This window comes from Notechis scutatus, chromosome 1 (assembly GCF_049901735.1).
Source record: "Notechis scutatus isolate UNSWTSFEM ecotype Mainland chromosome 1, rNotScu1.2, whole genome shotgun sequence".
NCBI classification, from domain to species: Eukaryota; Metazoa; Chordata; class Lepidosauria; order Squamata; family Elapidae; genus Notechis; species Notechis scutatus.
The window spans coordinates 188,655,921-188,678,353 of NC_142009.1; the positions used below are offsets into that span (position 1 = coordinate 188,655,921).

Here is a 22,433-nt window from a genome sequence, read left to right on the forward strand (position 1 = left end):
TATGAGAATCACTGCAGAATAACAATGATTTGGACTCAACTGTGGGTCCATTGGATAAATCTGAAATATTCTTTGGATTTAATTTATCTTGCTGTTGATGTCAATACAAATCGGTCCACTGGCAGTCCAGTGTAGGTTTGGAGAAAGATGGATTTTTATACTTCCTTGTCTAGGTCTAGGAGAAAATAGTGCTTTCAAAGTCAGGCAGACAGCTTTTCTATCTAATGGGGGATTAGAACCTGGGATCTTTACCTAGTCCAGTACGTGAACCATTACACTATACTGGATTTTACTTCATTCTATATAGGGGATAAAGTGAGAACTGTCTTCTTCCCACCCCATGTACATGGCCTGGAACTCCAGGCAGCATATTAATGTAAAACAAGAAAAACAAAAACAAAATATCTATATTAGACAAACTCAAAAGTTCTTTAAAGTATGCAAATGTTCAAATTCTCCAGAACTCATAATAGGCAAATAATGATCACAGCAAAAATGAAGACTGAAAAGAAGGAATAGCTGATGTTGAACCAAATGGAATAAGCATATGGCCCTAGTTTTAACATGAAATAGCGGTGGCTTCACAGATTTCTGTGTTAAATCCTGTAATAGCTTCAGGATTTATTTGTAGTAGGTTGCAACTAATTGTCCCTGACAACTAGAATAAAGCAGGATTTGATTTGGGGAAAAAATGTTTTAAATCACCAGTCAGGAAGACATACTTTATTCACTGAAATCCTAATTTATTCATTAGGTAGGAAGATTCTGTAAGCATTTTTCTTTGATATAACTTAAATTCATATTTTTTACTACTTGCTAATGTAAATTTCATTTATATGATATACTTAGCTAGTATCAAGCAAGCAAATACATATTTGTAAATCCTTTGCATTGAATCAAATCAAATTCTGTCCAATCTAATTAATTTTAGAAGTGTTTGGAGGATATTTATATTTAACGATGTATACAACATTTTAAATTAGCATTAATAATTTTGCTTATTTCTGCTAGTTTTTCAACAGTTACAGAATAATTTTTTTTTTAAATAACTTATTTATAAACAATAGTTTAACAAAGAAAAGCAATTTCCATCAAGTCAGCACAAAACACATCATTAGCTGGATGATGTATTTACATTTGATTTGGGTATTCCTCTTCATTTAGAGTTTAAAAAGAAATCAAGCTTTCCCAAATTTATCTCAGTTTTTAATGAATTACTCCAGAGATAGAGAACACTATTTCTACATTAGCAGAAGATATTACTGTTGTTAAGTGTAGTGTAACAAGTAAATTGCTCTCCAACCAAATGTTAACATTACACCAATGTTTGACTTAAAAAAATTAATCCATAAAAATTGCCTGAATGGATATTTTTTTGTTTTATAACAATATGGAGAAAGAAAATAGAACAGGCTTGGAGCTATGTAGGGAGATGCATTTAAAGTTGCAAAATTTCTAGCAAACTTTAAAAGCAATGGGGGGAGGGGACGAAAAATTGAAATACAGAAACAGTCTAGATTTGGAATATCTCAATTCAGCAGACATTGGCTGTAATAAATAAAATCTGAGCTTGGACTTTGCCTCAACCAACAGATTTTGACAAATCAATCCAGAAAATCTCCATACATGTTACATACACACACACACACACACACACACACGCACACACTCAAACACACACATCATCATCATCATTTTAGCCATTGTCTACTACAGGATGAAGGCCTCTTCTGCGTGTTTCCAAGCAATATGGTCCTGAGCTTTTTTTTGCGACTTGGCCCCGCAATACTTGCTGATGTCATTGATCCATTATGCTTTAAGTCTCTTTCATGGACACTTTTTATCAAATGGGATCCATTCTATAACTGCCTTGATCAACCTGCCATCAGTTTTTCTTGCTATGTGACCAGCTCATTTCCATTTCAATTTTTTTACTCTCTTGATGATATCGTATACTTTTGTTTGTTCTGTAATCCATGTGTGGGTCTTTCTATCTTGTCTTGTAATGCTGAGCATCTTTCCATGACTCTTTGCACCACTGGTAGATTTTGTATCGATTGTGAAGTTAGTGTACATGTTTCGCTGGCATATGTTAGGGAAGGTACATTGATCAAAAACTTTTCAGGCATAGGGGAGGTTGTTCTTGAAAATTATGCTTATCTTGCTAAATGACTGCCAACCGTATTTAACACGCCGTTCAATTTTCTTTATTTTATCACCTTCCATTGAGATCTGTTGGACAAGGTATATGTAGTGGTCTACTACATCTAGTTTTTCTCCAGATATAAAAAATTTCTTTCTTTAGTGAATTTATTAAACATAACCTAGCTCTTTTTCAAGTTTATTTTTAAGCCAAATAGTTCTGCTTTGTGCATCTCTTATATGTGTCCTTGTAGCTCTTCTGGGTCTTGTGAAAAGAGAACAACATCTGCAGATCTTAAGTTATTTAAATAGTGATTTTTATTCCATCTTTTGCCCAATCTACTTTGGAAAATACTTCTTCAAGGCAGGTTGAGAAAAGGATAAGTGATAGTGTATCACCTTGTCATACATCTTATATGTTGATTTCCACTTTATCATTAAGGCAAATGGTTGCCATTTTTATATATATTGACTGTAATAAGTTTATGTAAGCAGTGTCTAAGCCTGGGTTGAGCAATGCCTTAATTATTGATTGCTGGAATACTGAGTCAAATGCCTTTTCATAGAAGCATGGTGTATGCACAGAAGCATGGTGTACTCGTTGTGCCTTTTGATGAGTCGTTGAACAACATGGATGTGATCCATTGTGCTGTAACCACTTCTGAACCCTGTCTGCTCCTTTGGCTGTGCATCATTTAAAGTTCTCAATATTCTTTTTGCTATTGGTGAGAACCTTGTAGATGATTAAAAGAAGACTTATTGAGCAATAGTTCTTTAAATCATCTTGGACTCCTTTCTTGTGTATAAGAATTACTTCAGCATTGGGTATTTTTTCTTCGCTGATGCATCTCAAGTATAGTTTTGTTAGTATCTTGTCTAAACTGTGACCACCAGCTTTCAGAATTTCAACCATGACATAGTAATTTCCCGAAGCTTTGCCATTTTTCATTGATTTTGTGGTACTTGATACTTTCTCCACTTAGATATCTGGCATTTCCTCTTTTGTGGGTGCTGTTACTTTTGAGTGATCTTGATCTTTGTGTAGCTCTGAATAGAATTTTCCAATTATTTCTAACATTTCCTGTCTTGTTTTACACACATAGCAATTTTCCTGTTTTAGTGCAAAACTTCTTTCTTGTATTTTGCTCTGTTAATCCCGTTGTTTTCAGTTGCCTTTTTTCAGAAGTTTCAAGTTAAACTGATGTGTTTCATCTTGGATACGTTTTCTTATGGTCTTGCAACATTCAACATATTCAAATTTATTAATGAAATTTCCAATATTCTTCATTGTCCAGTGTTTTTTCATTAAATTAATAGTTCATCAGAGATTTTTGTCTGTACGAAGTGTTTTTCCCGTAGTGCTATAGATGTAATAGATTCAAAGATGTTTTGACTATTTGTTCATTTTGGTCCATAAAGTTCATCTCTTCCAAATCTTGCAATAGAGCAGGGTGATTTGATAGATTAATCTCAAAATCATTGTTTTCCTCTAACATCTTATCACTCTTTATTTTTGTTTCTCGTGACGTCTTTATCATTTTCATATGCTTTTTTTTTCTACTATCTTCACTTTATCTTGTATTTCCAATGTTAAAACAATTGATGGCAGTACAATTGCAGAACATGGTTTTATCACTTGACATGATGTAGTCAATTTTGCTTGGGTACCCAGATGGACTTGTATATTGAACATTATATTATCTTACATGTTTTCCTCAGGAGTAAAATCTCATTTACAATTTAGCAGACATTTGGATGTAATGCACATTACTCCATTACATCAATGGTTGACTGTACTGGTAGACCTTGACTTAACAATGATTCATTTAGCAACTATTCAAATAAAATGGTGCTGAAAAAGTTACGATCGGTCCTCTTACCTACAACTATCACAGCATCCCCAGGGTTAGTTACATGATCACAATTCAGTCACTTGCCAGCCAGCATGTATTTACAATGGTTGCAGAATCCCAGGGTCACGAGATCATTTTTTGTGACCTTCCCAGATGGCATCAGGCAAATTAAGTCAGTGGGAGGAGCCATATTTGCTTAAGGACCATGTGATTTCAATTAACAACCATGGCAAAAAACCAACTCACATAACAACTGTCTTGCTTAGCAGTGAAAATTCCCATTTGTGGTGTCAAGGATTATCTGTATAAGGTAATCTTTTTTTTTAGATTCAACTAAATGGATGATTCTGACAATATAGCTCTACTCCCCGGGTTTTAAGGATTAGTGAAAGACAGGCATGGATGTAATGACTTGATTGTACTTCTTCCTCTTATGAAAATAAATACCATTTCCCTTAAAGAAGAAATGCTTTTTCTTTACATTTGAGAACTATATAGTTTTTTTCTTTGTGCGCAGGGATACTACAGGATATCTTTATACTCTTTATGGCTCTAGGCATGGGGAAATCTTATCTAATTGCTCTGTTTCTCATAGGTGTCTTTTTCTCATTCACTCCTTCATAGGGACCGCAGTTCAGTAATGGAGAGTATTTAATACTTAGAAATGAAAGTTAGAAGAAAGAACCGTTGTAGACTGTATTTATTTTCCTGAAGGGTGTGTGTGTGTGTGTGTGTGTGTGTGTGTGTGTGTGTGTTTCTTTAGTACTATTTACATTTTAATACAAGACTTAAATCTACTGTAATGAATGGAATATAGACAGGGCATTCTTCCTGAATTCTACTTTATTGGTTTTACTGATGCTTTGCATTTGTTCATCTTCATGGTATTGTTGTCCATCATGTCATTTTTTTTTATATAACAGGCAGGAAATAGACTGAATGAATAGAGAGCTATTGTACTGTTCCTTAGTGTTACAGTAAGGTGTATTCCTGGATTAAATTTTTTTTGAATCGTTGCATGACAAATATGATTTTATATCGCCTTGCATGCCAACAAAGTAAAATTATTTGTTGCTGTGTATCAGAAATCTATGCATTAATGATCTCAATGTTGAATTAAATAAGCCCCTAAGGTTATAGCTGGCAATAGATTAAAAAAACTAAAATATTTATATTGTTATTTTTTTAGAACTGAACAAGATTTTTTAAAGCTCTGCTCTTCTGATCCATGTGCTTAAAGTCCAGGACATTGAGAAAATATAAATGATCACCTGTATACTAAAGCCCATTGTTTTCTGTGCTTGAGAAGCATAAAAGGCATGATTCATACTTCAACTTGAAACTCTTTTATTAGAAAAAGTGGTTTCTCCTAGAATCCTGTTTGCCATTATGGTCAATGTGATAAAGCGAGTGATCATTTTGCAGATCAGGTTATGCATTTATAAATATGAATATTTCATCATTTTCTTTCTAGTAATCTTCTCCTGGAATACTGAGACAATTTTGCATGTGGTTGATGAAACACACCTGCAAATCAAGAGGGAAATGGTATTGCTCTTGATTTTTAGGTATCCATGAAGGCTTTGTTATGGTAAATGATGACACCTGAATGGCAGCATTCATACTTCCTAACTTGGCTGTTTGATGTTGCTAGCATGCGACAGAGACTTTGATAATAGGAAAATCACCACACTAGAATATTTCTGTGTTACAGTTGTGTTGCCTCATGAAATTAATTATTTGTGCAGTGGATGACTCTGTCATAGGCCAAATTGAGAAGGTGTAATATACATACTGTACATATATACATAAAATATAAATTATTAGATTCCTTTTTCAAGAAGCACATCTGTTTATCTCTGAAAATAGAAATGTCCAGTGTCCCTTTCACCTCACCACTCTCATTTTGAATAAAGGGAGTGTGCTCTCAGATCATCATGCTTCAAAAATATTCATGAGCATGGCAAACTAATTGAATTTCTTAAAACAAAAATACATTTGAATCACAACATCCATTTCTCTTTCATTCACTCAGATATTTCATTTGAATTACTTTTGAAAAAGAAATGAATCAGAGGTTTACCTAGCAGGTGCAATTAATATGGCAAACTTGTAGATTTTGTTTTCAAATTGATGTACTTTTAATTAATTAGAAGAATAGAATTCTTTATTGGCCAAGTGTGATTGGACACACAAGGAATTTGTCTTGGTGCAAATGCTCTCAGTGTACATAAAATAGATACATTAGTCAAGAGTCAAGAATCATAAGCTACAACACTTAATAATAGTAGGTTCATATGGATTTTTTTTAAAGTGATGTAACAATATTTGTAAAAACATGAAGAAATACAAAACCAGTTCTTAAAATACAAGCATAAACATAAACCTGATGTTTAATGTTTTCCTCCCCAACTTTACTGAATAAGGACATTATAGGTCTACATCAGAGGTGTCAAACTCATGGCCTGCAGGCTGGATGCGTCACGCGCTGGCCACGCCCACCCCCATTTTAGCAAAGGGGGGGGAAAGACGCAATACGTCACGTGGCAATAACATGACGGCATGAGTTTGACACCCCTGGTCAACATTCATGAGTATGCTGCTTAAGTAGAAATAAGCTGTCTCAGTAAGGAAAAGAGATAAATGAACTGTTATGAGACTATTGTCCCATCACATGACTATGTCAGTCCTCAGAATGCATAAACAGAAATTTCAAAGTGTTAAAAGTTTCATTACAGAAATAGTTATCATCATGAGGAAAATGGGAGCCCTAAATTTTCATCACGCTGGAAGTGTACATATGCTGTAAAGACATGGAATATCTTGGTAGCATTATTATGTTATAATCTTGCTTTATAATAGGAAGGCCTGATTCACCTACATCTACCAAATTGGTTTCTTTCAGATAAATTATTGTTCATGAAAAATTATCCTGATAATCTTGCATTTTTGCATTATGGATTTGGATCACATGGTAATTGTTGATGATTATGCTATAGTTTGGAAATTAATTGCATAAATGGGTGGACATGAGGAAATTGACCTTTTTATGAGTGAAACGTAACATTCAAATAGTATGCACAATCGTTGCTGGATTACACATATCTTCTCTTAAATATGGTTCTGTAATTTCTTACAGTGTAAGTTTAGAGAGCAAGTATAAAGCATGTTTGCTCTTCTTAAACAAATTTGGAAGAAAGGTTGGATTGTTATTCTCACAGCCTTTTGTTTGTGTAGAAAAAAAAATCCACGTAAAAATTGTACATACAAGAGAGATTCCTATTTATCCTGATGAGTTTAGAATCTCAGCTGTTATGCTTATGTAAATATCTATTTTAAAGTTGAATCAGTACAAAATTCCTCCAGTAGTTAAGCAGGGTTACTGGAGGAATTATTCTAATAATGAAGAAAAGGCTAAGGGTAAAACAATGCACATTTTAAACTTAAGTGAATTATTTACTGATCAAATAAGACATCAATAAGCACCAAAGATAACATAGTTCTGCTACTTATTTTATTTTATTTTTACATGTGTAATCTTGTTGCATGTCTCTACATAAGCTGTTCTGGCCACTTATCATAGTAACCAGCTGGGCCATTTCACCTGCTGTAGCCATTAAAGAGGACTCTCTCCCTTTAGATTAATCCCCTCCGACATTAGTTTTTAGCTCTGACAACTGGAGCAGGCATTCAGAACTTGCAGGTGGCCAGTGTGACGCACATAATTGCCTACAATTTTAGGCAATGAATAAAAATGGTCTACATTACTTGTCAAAGGTTGTATATGCAGTGCCAAGTGAGATCTATGGGAAGCCTTTTAGGGTTTAAAGAACATTTAATAGCAAGGCTGCACAGTGCTTTTTTAATCATAATGCATTTGTAATATAGCACTTTGATCTTCTCCTTGTAGGAAATGGTGTTACATTAGCCACTTTAAAAACATTTATGAGTGAAAATCAGTTATAGGAGAGTAAAAGTGATTATTCTTAGGCAGAACATGTTATATTTCATTAAAAGTTTTCAGCTTGCCCCTTTCTTGTTAAAATCTGTGGGAAGTCCCGTTCCTGGAGAGTTACAAATCAGGAACTGAGATTTAGAAGAGCTTTCGTCTTGTTTTTCCACCTGAAGCAATTGCATGATTGGCGATACTAGTATACTAAATACTAAGGTCATATATTTATATGTATGTGACCTATTTATTGACGTGTGCCTTAAAATTTAGCGCACGTCAAATTGGTGTTAAATTCTTTAATGGAACATCATATTCAAGTTAATTTTCCTGAAATGTAGCGTTTAGAACCTGCCCATAAATTACGTCTGACAAAAAAAGAAACGTGCTACTTCTCGAAGAGCTTAGTTTGACCTTTCAGACCTAAGAGGCTTTTATTAACACCTGCCTGTAAGGCAAACCTTGCCACACGCAGCTTTCAGATGCAGAACCGCAAAACTGATGAGGAAAGGCTTGAAGGGTTCAGTTTGTGTCACTTGCTGTTTGCCGTTTCCATTTCACAGATGATTAATCTTTCTGTGAAGAAAGGCCAGAGAAACAAAGCACATTGGGCTCTTCCTGCAGTTACTCCTTCTGAATGCACACTAGCTTGCTAACTAAAAGGCCTTTAGATTTCCTGCAGGGAGAGATGTTCTGAAAGTGAATGCAGCTGGTTGGAGGTCACTAGTGCAAGGCTCTTGCCATTGTGTAATGAAAGTTTTGGCAGGGTTCGCTTTTTTGGAGGAGATGAGAAGGTGTGGGCAAAAAAATTAATATATAAGATGATGGCCTTTGGATATTTGAACAAATACCTTGATGGGTGGATCTTCACTAATCAGCTCAATTTCTTTTGCTACCAATTGGTTTTTGTTGTTATCTTTGCATGTGTTTTGGTTGCTTCCAGGGGATGCTTAATTATTTTGCCAATAGGGAGTTTTGAAAGGCAATTTTAAATTTACTTATAGGGTTGTTGTTTTTTATTCCACAGGGGAGGGAAGAGTATAATTTGCATTTTTCCCATACATATCTACTCTATGCTTAGTAATATTCTGCGATCAGCCATTCAAATATATATCACATTTCAGAATATTTGTTATATTTTGCTAACTAAAATTCCTCTCATGTGAGAAATAACAATCCTGCAAACAGCAGAATATAACATATTAAAATATTTTTTGTATCTTTTAATTCCACCAGGACATAATGTGCAAAATCAAAAGCTGGGTAATAGATGAAAAAAAGCCAGTTCGTTTCTATCATGATTGGAATGATAAAGAGGCAAGTTTATAACTGTTACTTCATCAAGTCTCACGTCTTCCCATTAAAACCCAAAGAGAGAGGCATAATGTGTGCACCAGATTTTTATATAAACCTTTTAATTTAATTCTAGCAAATTAACATCATCTTCATCTACAAACCATAAGTATACTATTTTTCACTTGCACTTATAATCTATATGAGGGGACGCTACAAACTTGCATATTTTACATGATTTTTGTTTGCTATCTTTTAGATTGATGTGCTCAACAAACATTTGTTTTTAACTTCTAAACCAATGACCTATTTGATTAACCTCTCCGAAAAAGATTACATTAGAAAGAAAAACAAATGGTGAGTTTTCCAATGTTTAATTATAATTTCCAAGGGGACATTAATGTTGGTTAATATAGATGTTATTGTTTTCTATTCCTTACTTAATGCTATTTTTGGAAATATATCGTTAATGGAATACATTAGAAATTAAAATTTTATTAAACTAAATCAATTTTCCTCTTACTATTGTTTTTGCCTGACTTATATATATTGGTTATAGAACCATTAGTTGCTTTACAAAATCCAGCTTTGTTTCTTGATTCTTACTTATTAATATTGGAATATTCCATGTACTTTGTCCAATTCAGAGCATAAATTTTCATAATACTGACAATGGTTCTCTGTCAAGCAGTGTTTAGATCAAGATCCAATCCCAGAACATGATGATATATTAGAATTCTCATGTCTGAAAGTAGTGAACTTGTCCTAAAAAGTTTGAGATGAGACTTTGTGGACAATAGATGTTTGATTTATTGCATTAAAACAAAGCATCAATTAAAGCACTGTTTTTAATTATTTTAACAAATGCAATTGTGTGCTAAGATATAAGAAAAATTAAGCTATTGTTGTATTTGTTTTGTAAAAGTATCCAGAACAGTGTATCAGAATTCTTTTAAAACATACTCTCTTATTCCCTGTACTTCATTAAGTACCTAGATGCACATGGTTTCAATTTCCCATTAAACATTCTCATTTCCATATGGTATCAAAGAGCGAGAAGACTTTAAACTGAAAAATAAACATTCACAGGCTAGAAGCCAAAACAATAATTAATGTCAGATGGTTAACTCCAATAAGTTATAAGATATATTCTGTGAAATTATTTCAGTTTAGAACTCTTCTGCTCCTATTGTTATAATGCACTTATATTCTAAAAAAAAGTTGAACTTTTATAGTGAATAATTCAGAATGCAAACTTGGCAAGTTTTTCTGATAATGGATTATTTAAAATTAAACCAATCTTCAGAAAACTCTGACTATTTTGTTGCTGAGCTGCAAAATACTGTGCTCCACGAGTCATTTTTCATTTTCACAGAAATATAAATTTAGGATTTTTAGAAAACTTTTTTGAGGGCTGCAGTGACAAAGTTTATTTGAAAAGGGGGAAAGGCTGAATGGATGAGCACTTCTGTATTTGGGGAATTTCCAGTAGATACTATTGCACAATAAAGATCAGTAATTAGACATTAAGTTTTTTAAATAATTGGGAGACACCAGTCTGTAATTTCTCTGACACCAATCACACTAATATTTTTGTGTAGATATGAAACTGACTGTGGTGAAGAATGACTAGAAGAAAAACCACCTAAATTGTTTTTAAAAATGTGTAAATATTATGTCTATATTATGAACTAATATTAGAAATAGTATTGTGTTCATATACCAGTGATGGTTGTAGTGTTCTTCGAATCCAGATTTTGTGGATATTCATGTAATTTGTTGCTGAAAGATCAAAGTAGGATAGTTGAGTGATGTTACAGAAGAGAATTTACCACATAACCATTTTCAGTACAGCTTCTGCCGCCTGCTGTTCCTATTTTCCCTCAAGCTAGCCATTGACAACCCCCTGTGCATCCCTGCTTGTAAAAAATGATTGAGGAAGTATTTGTCATGTATTTATGATTGCGAAACATCGTGTGATATGGAATGCCATTGCTTGAAGATAGAATGATGACCATTTTACCTTCATCCTGGCAGAGGGGTTGCTCTTGAAACCCTCTTTATATGCAGTAGATATTTGCATTAAAATACATGTTTTATTTCAAAGTATGTTATGAGATGTCATTTGTTAATATTTCTGGTCGTACAAAGAAATGCAAGTGATTAAGACTATATTTTGTTAGTCTTACACTTTAATTAGTGACTTTTGCTTCATGTTCTTAACCTTAGTTGGAAAAGTATTAGTTGCTTGGCTAACAAAATTCCTTGGGTTTGTGTTGTATAAAGAAGAGTCTAGAATGGAGCAGTAAACATTTCCATAAGATCTTTCGGAAGGATTTATAGGAATATCAAGAGAATACTTGAAGTGTACTTGGGCATAAGCAGAACTTCCAAACTAGAATGTACATTTGTAGCTTATCCTTTTTAAACAAAGAAAAATGTTAATTACTGATAACATCACAGTAACATTTTTAATGATAGGATATCATTGTTTAGTGCTAGGAGAGAAGAAAACAGGGAACGATGGTACTTTAGGGTAATTGAAGAGGTATACTGACCTTTGAAAGATATAAAATCTGGAATGTCTACTTGCTGTATTAATAAAATTAATATAGTCATTCAGTTGATACATGATTAAGACTTTATTTCTGAAGAGAAGCTGATGGAGCAGCTGTGTTGCTTGGGCTTACACTATGATCAAATGGCACTAATCAGGATATATAGAAGAATCAGATGCAACATTTAAAATGTTGCTATTCTTTAAACCAAGTTAAAGCATCCTTGAATGAAGAATGCAGAAAAGAAACTCTTCATTAAGTACCTGGTTAAAAATTAGTACCACAGTTACTTTTAATCTGCTGTTAAAACTGCTGCCCAGCAAACTATGCAGGATATTACCCTTCTTTTGGAATCATTATATAACTGTCATATTTATGGTCATTTTATAAAATGGGATACTGTCATAATAGATTGAGATTTGAAATATAAAGGTGCATTTTCAAATGAATAGGTCATTCAGTATTCCAATTTAATATAAAGAAAGGGTTTTATGGATTATTTTATTATTCAATATTAGGCAATTGAGTTTATGAATTCATTCATAAACTTTAATGATGGCATATATGAATCATATCAGTGCAAAATGGCTTCTACACACTATCTATCTATCTATCTATCTATCTATCTATCTATCTATCTATCTATCTATCTAATTAGGCACTGGGCAAATAGATATTCCACAGATGATGACCATAATACTTAAATAATAGTTTTTCATATAAGAAATCATTGACTTTTAAGATTTTTGATCTGATATTTGGGGTGTATTTGGAAAAAAAATGGGTCGATTCTGTCAATGGTCCCTGTATGCAAAATAAGCAAAACTAGTCTCAGAAGTGTTTTGCTAGCTGAGATAGAGAAAATGCAGACTTCCCTTTGCATGTACAGAAATACTCTGCGGGGGGACTCGAATATTTCTGCAACAATGGGATCAGGCAGCAGATGTGCCACATGGGGTGTCCTGAATATATATTAAAACATTTTCTCTGTGTTGAGGCATTAGCCTAAACTGCTATGGCTAAGCTCTATAGAGCAGTAGAATGTGTACCCCTTCAGTCGCAGATCTTGGTCATGTTTATTTGCAAGCAAGTAGAATTCTCCTCCTCATGATCCATGATCAAGTTCCAGAGATAAAGTATTTTTTCAAAGAGGACATGGAGCAGAGACAATGTATGCAGGCCATTTCTACATATTTTAAAATGTCATGATTTCTGGTGAACGTCTGATGGGATTATAGCCATTCACATTTTTTTTGGTCTGCACAGGATTTATAAATATTAAATTGTATGATTTGTACATATACAAAATACATTATTTCATCTATTCCTGGCTTTCTATTTTTAGATTTTCTAGGAATGCCTTTGAGGTCTGAGTAGAACTTAGAGGCAATCTTGGAAACAACAGTGTTGCCCACCATTGACCAAGTCTGATGTTTTGCATTCTCTCCCTCTCTATGTTGATTTAAAAATTAGACAGGGAACCAAATAAAACTAATGTCAGTAACACCAGCAAAAATTAACAAACAAACAAATACATTTTGCCAATTAATTAATTAATTTGCCACTGTTTTCCACAATGTCTTGAATCTCCCTAATGGGGGCCTTTATGGTCGAACCTGAGAGCTTGGGGGGTGGGAGGCAGAATTGTGATATTGATTCTGGATATTGTTAAACCCTCTTTTATTACTGAGATATTGCTTTAATATTGACTTGTTCTTTTGATGTATGATCATGGAGCCCTGAGGGTGCAATGGTTAGAATGCAGTATTGCAGGCTACTCTTCCTACAACCAGAAGTTTGATCCTGATGGCGCTCAAGGTTGACTCAGCCTTCCACCTTCTTAGGTTGGTAAAATGAGAACCCAAATTGTTGGGGGCAAGAGGCTGACTCTGTGTTATAAAGCAAAGCCTTCCAATCTTTCTGGCTCTGCGCACCTATGACAGCGAGGACGGGAGAGGGGATGGTTTTGCATGCATGTGTGCTTGTCCATGGCTTGCGTGGCCCGGTTCCCAATGGGCCATGGTCTGGTACCCTGCCATGGATTGGGGGTGGGGATCTCAGCACTATGGGGCAGTATATAAGTCTAAATGCTGTTGTTATTTCTATGTTGTGTATGTTGCTTGCTGCAAAAAGTCTAAGATGTCAAGTATTTATTAAATAATAATGCCGTCCAGTTTCTATTGGAACCTAACATTTACTTCTATTCTTACAGAGATGTATTTTGGAGTAAGTCCTATTGAATTAAGAGAACTTCTGCGTAAATAGCTTTTAGATGTGGACAGTAAGAGAGTTTGCTGCACTGCCTTTTTGTCCATTCATACTAATTTGTCTAGCTATTTGAATCATTCCATAACTTTGGGAACCCTTAAATATGTAATATTGTCTTCCATCCTTTATGTTCTATTGGAAAATATTTGGATTAGATTTATCAATTTATGGAGGTTTATTATAAAGCAGGGCTGTCAAACTCCCGACCCGTGGACTGTATGCGTCATGTGCTGGCCACACCCACACCCGGTTTAGTGAAGGGGAAAAAAGTTCCAATATGTTATGTGATGATGCTGTGAGTTTGACACCCCTGTTATAAAGGGCTAAATGAAAAGCTTTCCAAGAATAATATCTGTATTTTCATTTGCTTGCAGTAGAAATTTCCCATCAACATCAGATTTACTTTTTTATTGTTTTTTTCCTGAGGTTACTACTGTAAAACAAAAATAAAAACATAAGCACAACCTATTAGATATCTAAAAATAGTAATCAAAATGCAATCAAATACTCTAATATATGACCACTGTCCTTTAGTTAAAGCTTATTTAAACATATGTAAGTTTAAAATGGCAGTGTTTGGTGCATTTTTATATGGAAAACGGATTGTGTCTTGTAAGAACTACTGAGACAGTAAAATATAAAATAGTAAAGGTGGGGACTTTCATTATAGATATGGAGTACTTCTGGCTTCAGTATTTGCGTCGTGTCAGTGGGTATTCTCTATTGATACTCATATTTACCAAGTGCACTTGTTTTTCCTAACTACATGTGGAATTTATTCTGTGGTTTGGCATTCATTGTTTGGTGTGCCAGTGGAAAATCGTAAATGCTCTCTACCTCTCTTCTTCATAACTGGGAAAACAGATTAAGTGAACAATTCTAATTGAGAAAAAGGATATTTTAGGAAAAGTCTGTTTTTAAAAAAATGTTTGCAGTGCAATTGAACTTTGCAATGTGTAATATAATCTTAAGCCAAAACAATGATTTGCCCCTCTATTGAGGATTGAAAAGCTTTTAAAGAACTCAAATCAAAGCTCCAGCATATCTGCTGGTTCTTTGTCTTCAGGATCTCTTCTACATTGTTATACCATAGCTATTAATTTAAGGCATCCTCAGGTACACATTCTAGACTTGAAAAGGACTTGTGGGTCTCTGGGACTCCTTTCTTTCTCCCAGAGGTTGGTTCAATTCTGGAGCCTAAATACAGAGATCTTTGGAACTGCTTTAAATTGCCAAGCTTAAATGGATATAAGTAACATCTGTTCGGCTGGATATAATATGGGTTGTTTGTGTGGCTTCTTTTGATACTTTCCTGAATAATCAGGAAGGAACAGGCTAGTTTAATCAAGAACAGTGTTCTAATTGGTAAAATAATAAATAATAATAATAAAGTTATTTGAGCTTTATACAAGTAGTCTATTTTTGGTGACAATTGAGCCCAAAATTTCGGTTGCTAGGCGAAAAGTTAAGTGAGTTTTGCCCCATTTTATGACCTTTCTTTCCACAATTGTTAAGTGAATCCTTGTATCCTTGCACACAGTGGTGAAGTGAATCTGGCTTCACCATTTATTTTGCTTGTCAGAAGGTCACAAAAAGCAATTTCATGACCCTGGAACACCGCAACTGTCATAAACATATGCCATCTCAATTTTGAACACATGACCATGGGGATGCTGCAATGGTCCTAAGTCACTTTTTACAGTGTTGTTGTAACTTTGAACGATCACTAAACAAATCCTTGTAAGTCAAGGATTTTCTCCCACAAGCTGCTCAAAGCATCCAGTAGTAGTGGGAGGTGCTTCAGTCTCTGCTTATCTAGGCTGGGCTTAATTTGTGGAACACTCCTCCTCCTCCACGGGACTCCTCCCCAGTGTTCCCCAGTTTTGAGAGATAGGCAGTGCTTCTCGTTAATCCTTGGCCGAAACAGGAGAATTCTCTTTAAGGTTTGCAGATAGTCAATTGTTCTTTTCTTACTGACGCTGCCCTTGCCATTTGGCCGTCGGGGATCGCATTATCAGGATGCGCTCCTAAGCGCAGGAAGGCTTCAATTTCATTTTGCCCCCCCAACCGCTAGCCCTACCCTTGCCATTACGATCGCCGAGCCGCTTTATCATTTAAACGGCAAGGCTTTTTATCTCTCGCGCTCTCATGAGTCGTATTGCAGTTTCTTTTCCCCCCAAGAACACCGTTTAGGGGTGGAGGTGTAATCGCCTCGTTATTTCACCCCTCCCCACCGGTTTAGCCCTAAGGGAAGGCTGTTGGAGCTTATCTCTTTTTCTCGGGAGATTGCTGCTGGCATGCACGCTACAAATAACATCCGGTCACCATTTTTTTTTTTTTTTTTACTGTAAAGGGACCGCGTGGCCGCGTTGAGTGCTAATTCAGTAGACTGTGTGAGGTAATCCTTATTCCGGATTGAAGGTTTTTTTTACACAAAATACCCTGAGGAATCATTACAACCTCGTTTCCAACATATTCGAGGCTTTTGTTAATTCGTGTTGTTGGCTCAACCCTCACATTTCTCCCTATCCAGCGGCACAACAGCGAGCACCTAGGCCAGCGTCCGCCTGTGCAGGGAAGCTGTTGAAGGCCTGTGAGTGATTATTTGGCCGCTAGGCATTCTGAATTTGGCTGATTGGGACATCCAAATTTGATATATATTTGCATACCCATACGCTCTGATAATATTAATCATACCAATATAATAATACTGGCAATTTCATAACAATAATAAATTATTTGTTGAGATACGACTCAATTTTGAAGCAGATATCCATTTAAAAAAAAAAAGACAAAAAAACAAACAAACCCGGGGGATTTGATTTCAGGGCACCCTGTCCATTCTTGGCCAGATCCCTGGGCGCGCCAACCGCCTGCACAATATAGCATTAAATAACGAGGATACTGGTCCTTCCACAATCACAATGGCAGGGGGTAGTGATTCACACTCCTCAACTTCAAGGGGCAAGTTCAAATCTCAACACAATCCTAAGCAAAAAAAATAAAGGGACTTCTAAGGCATCAGAAAAGGATGCCAACAGGCGCCACAAGGCACTGGAAAAACAAATAGATAAGTGCACACGGGAGGCACACAGGACCTCTCAAGCCTTCTCACCCCACAGTCCAGAGCCGTCCTCCTCTTTCCTCCCTCCTACCCCTCTAAATCTCTCCCTCTCATCCAGACGCAGCGTGGCTCCCCTGAGTCAACAGGTCCAGTCAGCTCAATCACCAACCATGCGAAGAATACCTGAAGCGACATTCACACCAACGGCTGCTGGTCTTCGACAGGAACAATCTCTTCCAGACGATGTGCCAGAGCGAATGGAGATGGCTATCCGTCAGGGAATCGCAGCAGGCCTGCAGCATGCGGTTCTGACCAGGGATCATCCCGCACCCGCTGAGTATGATTCGCAATCACTTCGGTCATTGGCCAGGTCGGAGCCACACTATACCGAGGTACAGTGTCAAGGGGGTATGCTCCTACAGGAGCCGCAGGAGGAGGTGGTGGAAGAGGTGGAACACATTGAGCACATGGACCAGAGTGAATCAGAATCAGTGCATGATACTGACTCGGCCATGTTGGAAGCAGACCCCTTAGAAAGGGGGATGTCTGAGGATGAGGGCCTCATTCCTGACCAACCTGTATTTACAGGCTTGTTCCGGCCACAACTTTTCAAATCTCTATTGTTGAAGGCCAAAAATACTGCGTGACTGGACAAGCCAGCCTCTTCTACCACTCCATCAGACAAGGGACCAGAGGATCTCATTTTCACCCAACCTGTAGTTGAGGCAGACGTGATTCCAGTCCCTCACATGTTTGCAGACCTGGTACAGAAACAGTGGGCTTCTGCAGCAGTGTACCCGGCCCCCACTGGTTACGACAGGAAATTCTTTAATTTGGCCCCAGATTTCTTAAAATTGTTGAATACTCCTGAGGTAGATGAACCCATTGTGGGATTAGCGTCCTCGTCCTCCATTCCCAGTGAGGCGCTGGAGGCATTAAAGCCAGAGGACAAACGGGCCGAGCCCTATATGATTTGCAGGGCCCATCAGTCTGATGCGTGGGCCATCAGAGCGGCCACGGCCACTTCCTTCTTTACCCTTTCTTCCCTTAGATGGCTCCGGCTATTAGAGGAGCATGTCCCCAATTCCAACACTAGAGCACACCAAGACATTGCAAAGCTTATAGCAGCCGCCGAATTCTCAGCTGACGCAACCTTTCATGCAGTTAAGTTTTCAGCCAGAGCCATCACTTCACATGTCACAGCACGACGCTTGCTATGGTTAAAGAATTGGCAAGCGGATATTAAACATAAATGCAAGCTCGCTTCATCTCCTCTAGCGGGAGACAGACTGTTTGGCCCTTCCCTCGATCCGTTACTCATCGAGACTCGAAACAAAAAGAAAATTTTACCCTTCCTTTTTCGGAAGTCAGACCCTAGAAACCCTCAGTCCTTTTGGAGGGGATCCTTTCGGCACTTTTATCAGGGACCGTTCTCAACCAGATACTAGAAACCCCCACCTTTCCGACCAGGGCAACAGCCAGAGAGTTCAGACTTTGAGGATAGGAACAGAAGGGATGGCCAACCCAAGAAATCCAAGGAGCAGGAAATAGATTTTTCCAGCGTCCAAGATAACCCCATGGACCCGGCTCCCATTGGCGGCCGCCTTAAATTATTCGCGGACCAATGGGACTCCTCAACATCTGATTCCTGGGTCAGAGACACAATCAGATTCGGCCTCGCACTGGAGTTTCAATCCGCTCCCCCAGACTTCTTTATGTCGTGCCCTCTTTCCAGAGATCCGGTTAAACAAAATCCTATGGAAACAGCTATTCAGCACCTACTGGACATACAAGGCATCCAACCAATAGCTACCGACCAACGAGGGCGAGGTTTTAATCACATCTTTTCGTTGTTCCCAAAAGTTCAGGGGGGGTGGAGAGCAATCTTGGATTTTAAACACCTTAATCAATTTTTAATATATCGCATATTTAAAATGCACATCCTACAATCTATCTTACTTGGTATCAGAAAAAGTGACGTCCTTACATCTATAGAACTGACGGAGGCATACTTACATATTCCAATTCGGCCTTCTCACTATAATTTTTTATGATTCTGTTATAATCTCCATTTTGAATATGTGGCTCTTCCCTTCGGACTAGCCTCTGCCCCCAGGACCTTCACAAAGGTTCTTGCAGCCCTCGCTACTCGTCTCCGGGGTGTCCCCATACGACTGCAGTGTTACCTCGATGATATCTTAATTTTGTCATCTTCTGTCAATCAGTCATAGATACTTAGACCACATTACACTCCCTACAACTACACGGGTTCTCAATCAATTGGGAAAAGAGTCATTTAACACCTTCAACTCGATTAATCCATCTGGGGGCAGTCATAGATACAGTGGAAGGCAAAGTTTTCCTGTCACCAGATAGACCAAACAGCATTCATCAATTAGTTAAGGTGGTCAGGGTTCATAGGAGGGTGTCCCTAGCTGATCTATCAAAATTGTTAGGCCAGATGATCATATGTATATCTATTATTCCTTGGGCCCAGCTCCATACTAGATCCCTCCATTGGTTTCTGCTCCTGTATCAGCGATCCGGCCGAAGCAACTCCAAATACAAGGTCAAAGTTCCATCACAGGTCCTCATATCTCTCCTCTGGTGCACCAGACCAGCCATAAACAAGGGCTGCCTATTCAAAGAGCCCCACAGACTTATCATCACCACCGATGCCAGCCTGATTGGATGGGGAGCTCACTTTCAATCGCTCACAGCCCAAGGCCGCTGGTCCTCCATAGAACGATCGCGCATCATAAACTGGCTGGAGCTTCGAGCAGTACACCTGGCTCTCCGCAGCTTCCTTCCACAGGTACGCAACCAACACATATTAATATTGACCGACAACGTAACCACAAAAGCTCACATAAACAAACAGGGGGGTACTCAGTCGAAACACCTGATGCGAGAAGCGGAGTGTTTGTGTCCTTGGGCAGAGAGCAACCTGATTTCCATCAGAGCAGAACACATTTCAGGACTGTCGAATACACAGGCAGATTGGCTAAGCAGGGCCACGATAGATCCATCGGAGTGGCGCCTCCATCCGACCCTCTTTCCAGAGGCAGTCAGGACCTTTGGGCAGCCAGTAGTAGACCTGTTCATAGACCCGAGATTTCTTTCCAGATACCCCTCACAAGGAGCAGAGAATTTCAATGCACTCTGTTGCCATCGGCCCCTGGGGCTTCTGTACGCATTCCTGCCACTTCCACTGATCCCCAAGGTCATCCAGAAGCTGCTCGACGAGAGGGTGGAACTGCTTCTGGTAGCTCCCTACTGGCCCAGTCAGTCGTGGTTTGCAGACCTCCGCAGTGTATCTGTATCACCACCATGGAGAATTCTGCCAGACAGGGTCTTGTTAACCCAAGGACCCCTTCAACATCTGGACCCTCAATGGTTGCACCTGACCGTCTGGAGGTTGAGCGGAGTCGTCTGAAGAGCGAAAAGTTTTCCAACAGAGTTATCACCACCATCCAAACTGCCAGACACCTCTCAACAACTCGCATCTGCAATGCCACGTGGTCCAGTTTCTGCAAATGGTGTACCAAGTCTCAAATTGATCCCATTTCTCCATCTGTGGCTCAGATCCTAGAGTTCTTACAAGAGGGGCTTGACAGGGGATTATCACCTAATACGTTGAAAAGACAAGTGGTGGCCTTGGCATCAGTCGTCACTTATGAAGGTCTCCTATCTCTTTCCCATCACCCACGCATACAGTGTTTCCTTCAAAAAGCCGCAAACTTACTCCCGCCAATGGTTCACCGTTATCCCACTTGGGATCTTAACAAGGTCCTTCTTGCACTCACTAAGTGCCCTTTTGCGCCTTTGCAATTGTCAAGTCTCCAATTTCTGATGTATAAAGTAGTTTTTCTTGTAGCGATCACATCCGCTCGTCGTATTTCGGAACTGGCAGCCTTGTCGATCAGACCAGATCTTTGCGTCTTCCATTCCGACAAGTCAAGGTCGTCCTTCGTAGTCAAGGTCGTCCTTCGTCCCAATCCTACGTTCATACCCAAAATTAATTCAGCCTTTCACAGGGCACAAGAACTGATACTTCCTAATTTTTGTCCCAGGCCATCCCAAGGGCTGGAACGACAATGGCATCGGCTGGACGTGTGGCAAGTGTTACGAATATATAATCACCGCACAGCCTCTTTTAGAAAAATGGAGGCTTTATTTGTGTCTTTTCAGCTCAACAACCAGGGATGCAAGGTCTCATCTTCTACAATAGGCCATTGGCTACGAGCCACAATAGCGAAAACGCATCAGACTCAAGCACTTCAGGCGCCCAGGAGCATAACAGCTCATTCAACAAGGAGCGCTGCAACATCGGCAGCATGGGCCACGCAGGTACCAATCACTGACATCTGTCGTGCCGCAACCTGGGCCTCTCCATTGCCTTTCATTAGGCATTATAAAATAGCTGTGTTTGAATCAGCCGAGGCCTCCTTTGGCAGAAGGGTTCTGCAACGGGTCCACAGGGACCAGGAGGGGATCCCAAGACAGACAGAGTCCCTCCCATAGGACAGGCCAAGCTTTGGTATGTCCCACTACTGGATGCTCTGAGCAGCTCGTGGGAAAAAGGGCGTTGGTACTTACCTGACACACCCATTCTCCTTGAGCTGCGAAGAGCATCCAGCCCCACCCTCTTCTGTCTGGTGGGATCCTGTTTCGGCCAATGAATTTTTACAGTATTAGGGCGGGGGTGTTTGTTTCTCTCATCTTTGCCAAAACTGGGGAACGCTGGGGAGGAGTCCCGCGGAGGAGGAGGAGCGTTCCGCAAATTAAGCCCAGCCTAGATAAGCAGAGACTGAAGCACCTCCCGCTACTACTGGATGCCCCTTTGCAGCTCAAGGAGAACGGGCGTGTCAGGTAAGTACCAACGCCCTATCTATACAAAGAATGACTTATGGAAGGAAGGAGTATATATGTATATCTACCCTCTTTCCCTGAAAATAGGACCCAACTGGAAAATAAGCCTAGCATGATTTTTCAGGATGCTTGTTAATATAAGCCCTATCAAAAATAATATAAGCCCTACCCAAAATAAGTCCCAGTTAAGATTGTCAGCCAGGCGGATGCAAGGAAGCCTTGCTGGCTGCAGAAGAAATGGGCCGAGGTATGTGAGACCTGGCTTCAACTGTCCGAAGCTGAAGAAGGTCCTGAAGGCCTCTGACAGCAAAAAGGAGGCCAAGGGTGACATGCGCAAGTGAGGTGAAACCCCCCCCCCCAAATAAGACCTGGTGCCCTTTTTGGCAGTATAAAAAATACGACAGGGTCTTATTTTCAGGAAAACGTATATGTAT

The 22,433-nt window shown here is 38.4% G+C and overlaps 1 protein-coding gene across 7 annotated transcripts in view; it reads left to right on the top strand.

Moving 5' to 3' along the window:
• Positions 1-22,433, top strand: part of OLA1 (Obg like ATPase 1) — a 95,503-nt gene that overhangs the window by 35,876 nt on the left and 37,194 nt on the right. For all 7 annotated transcript variants that reach the window (XM_026677694.2, XM_087949700.1, XM_087949702.1 and 4 more), the window contains exons 6-7: positions 9,181-9,261; positions 9,497-9,594. In XM_026677694.2, the coding sequence (XP_026533479.1) occupies positions 9,181-9,261; positions 9,497-9,594 (179 nt within the window). The remainder of the gene's footprint in view (positions 1-9,180; positions 9,262-9,496; positions 9,595-22,433) is intronic.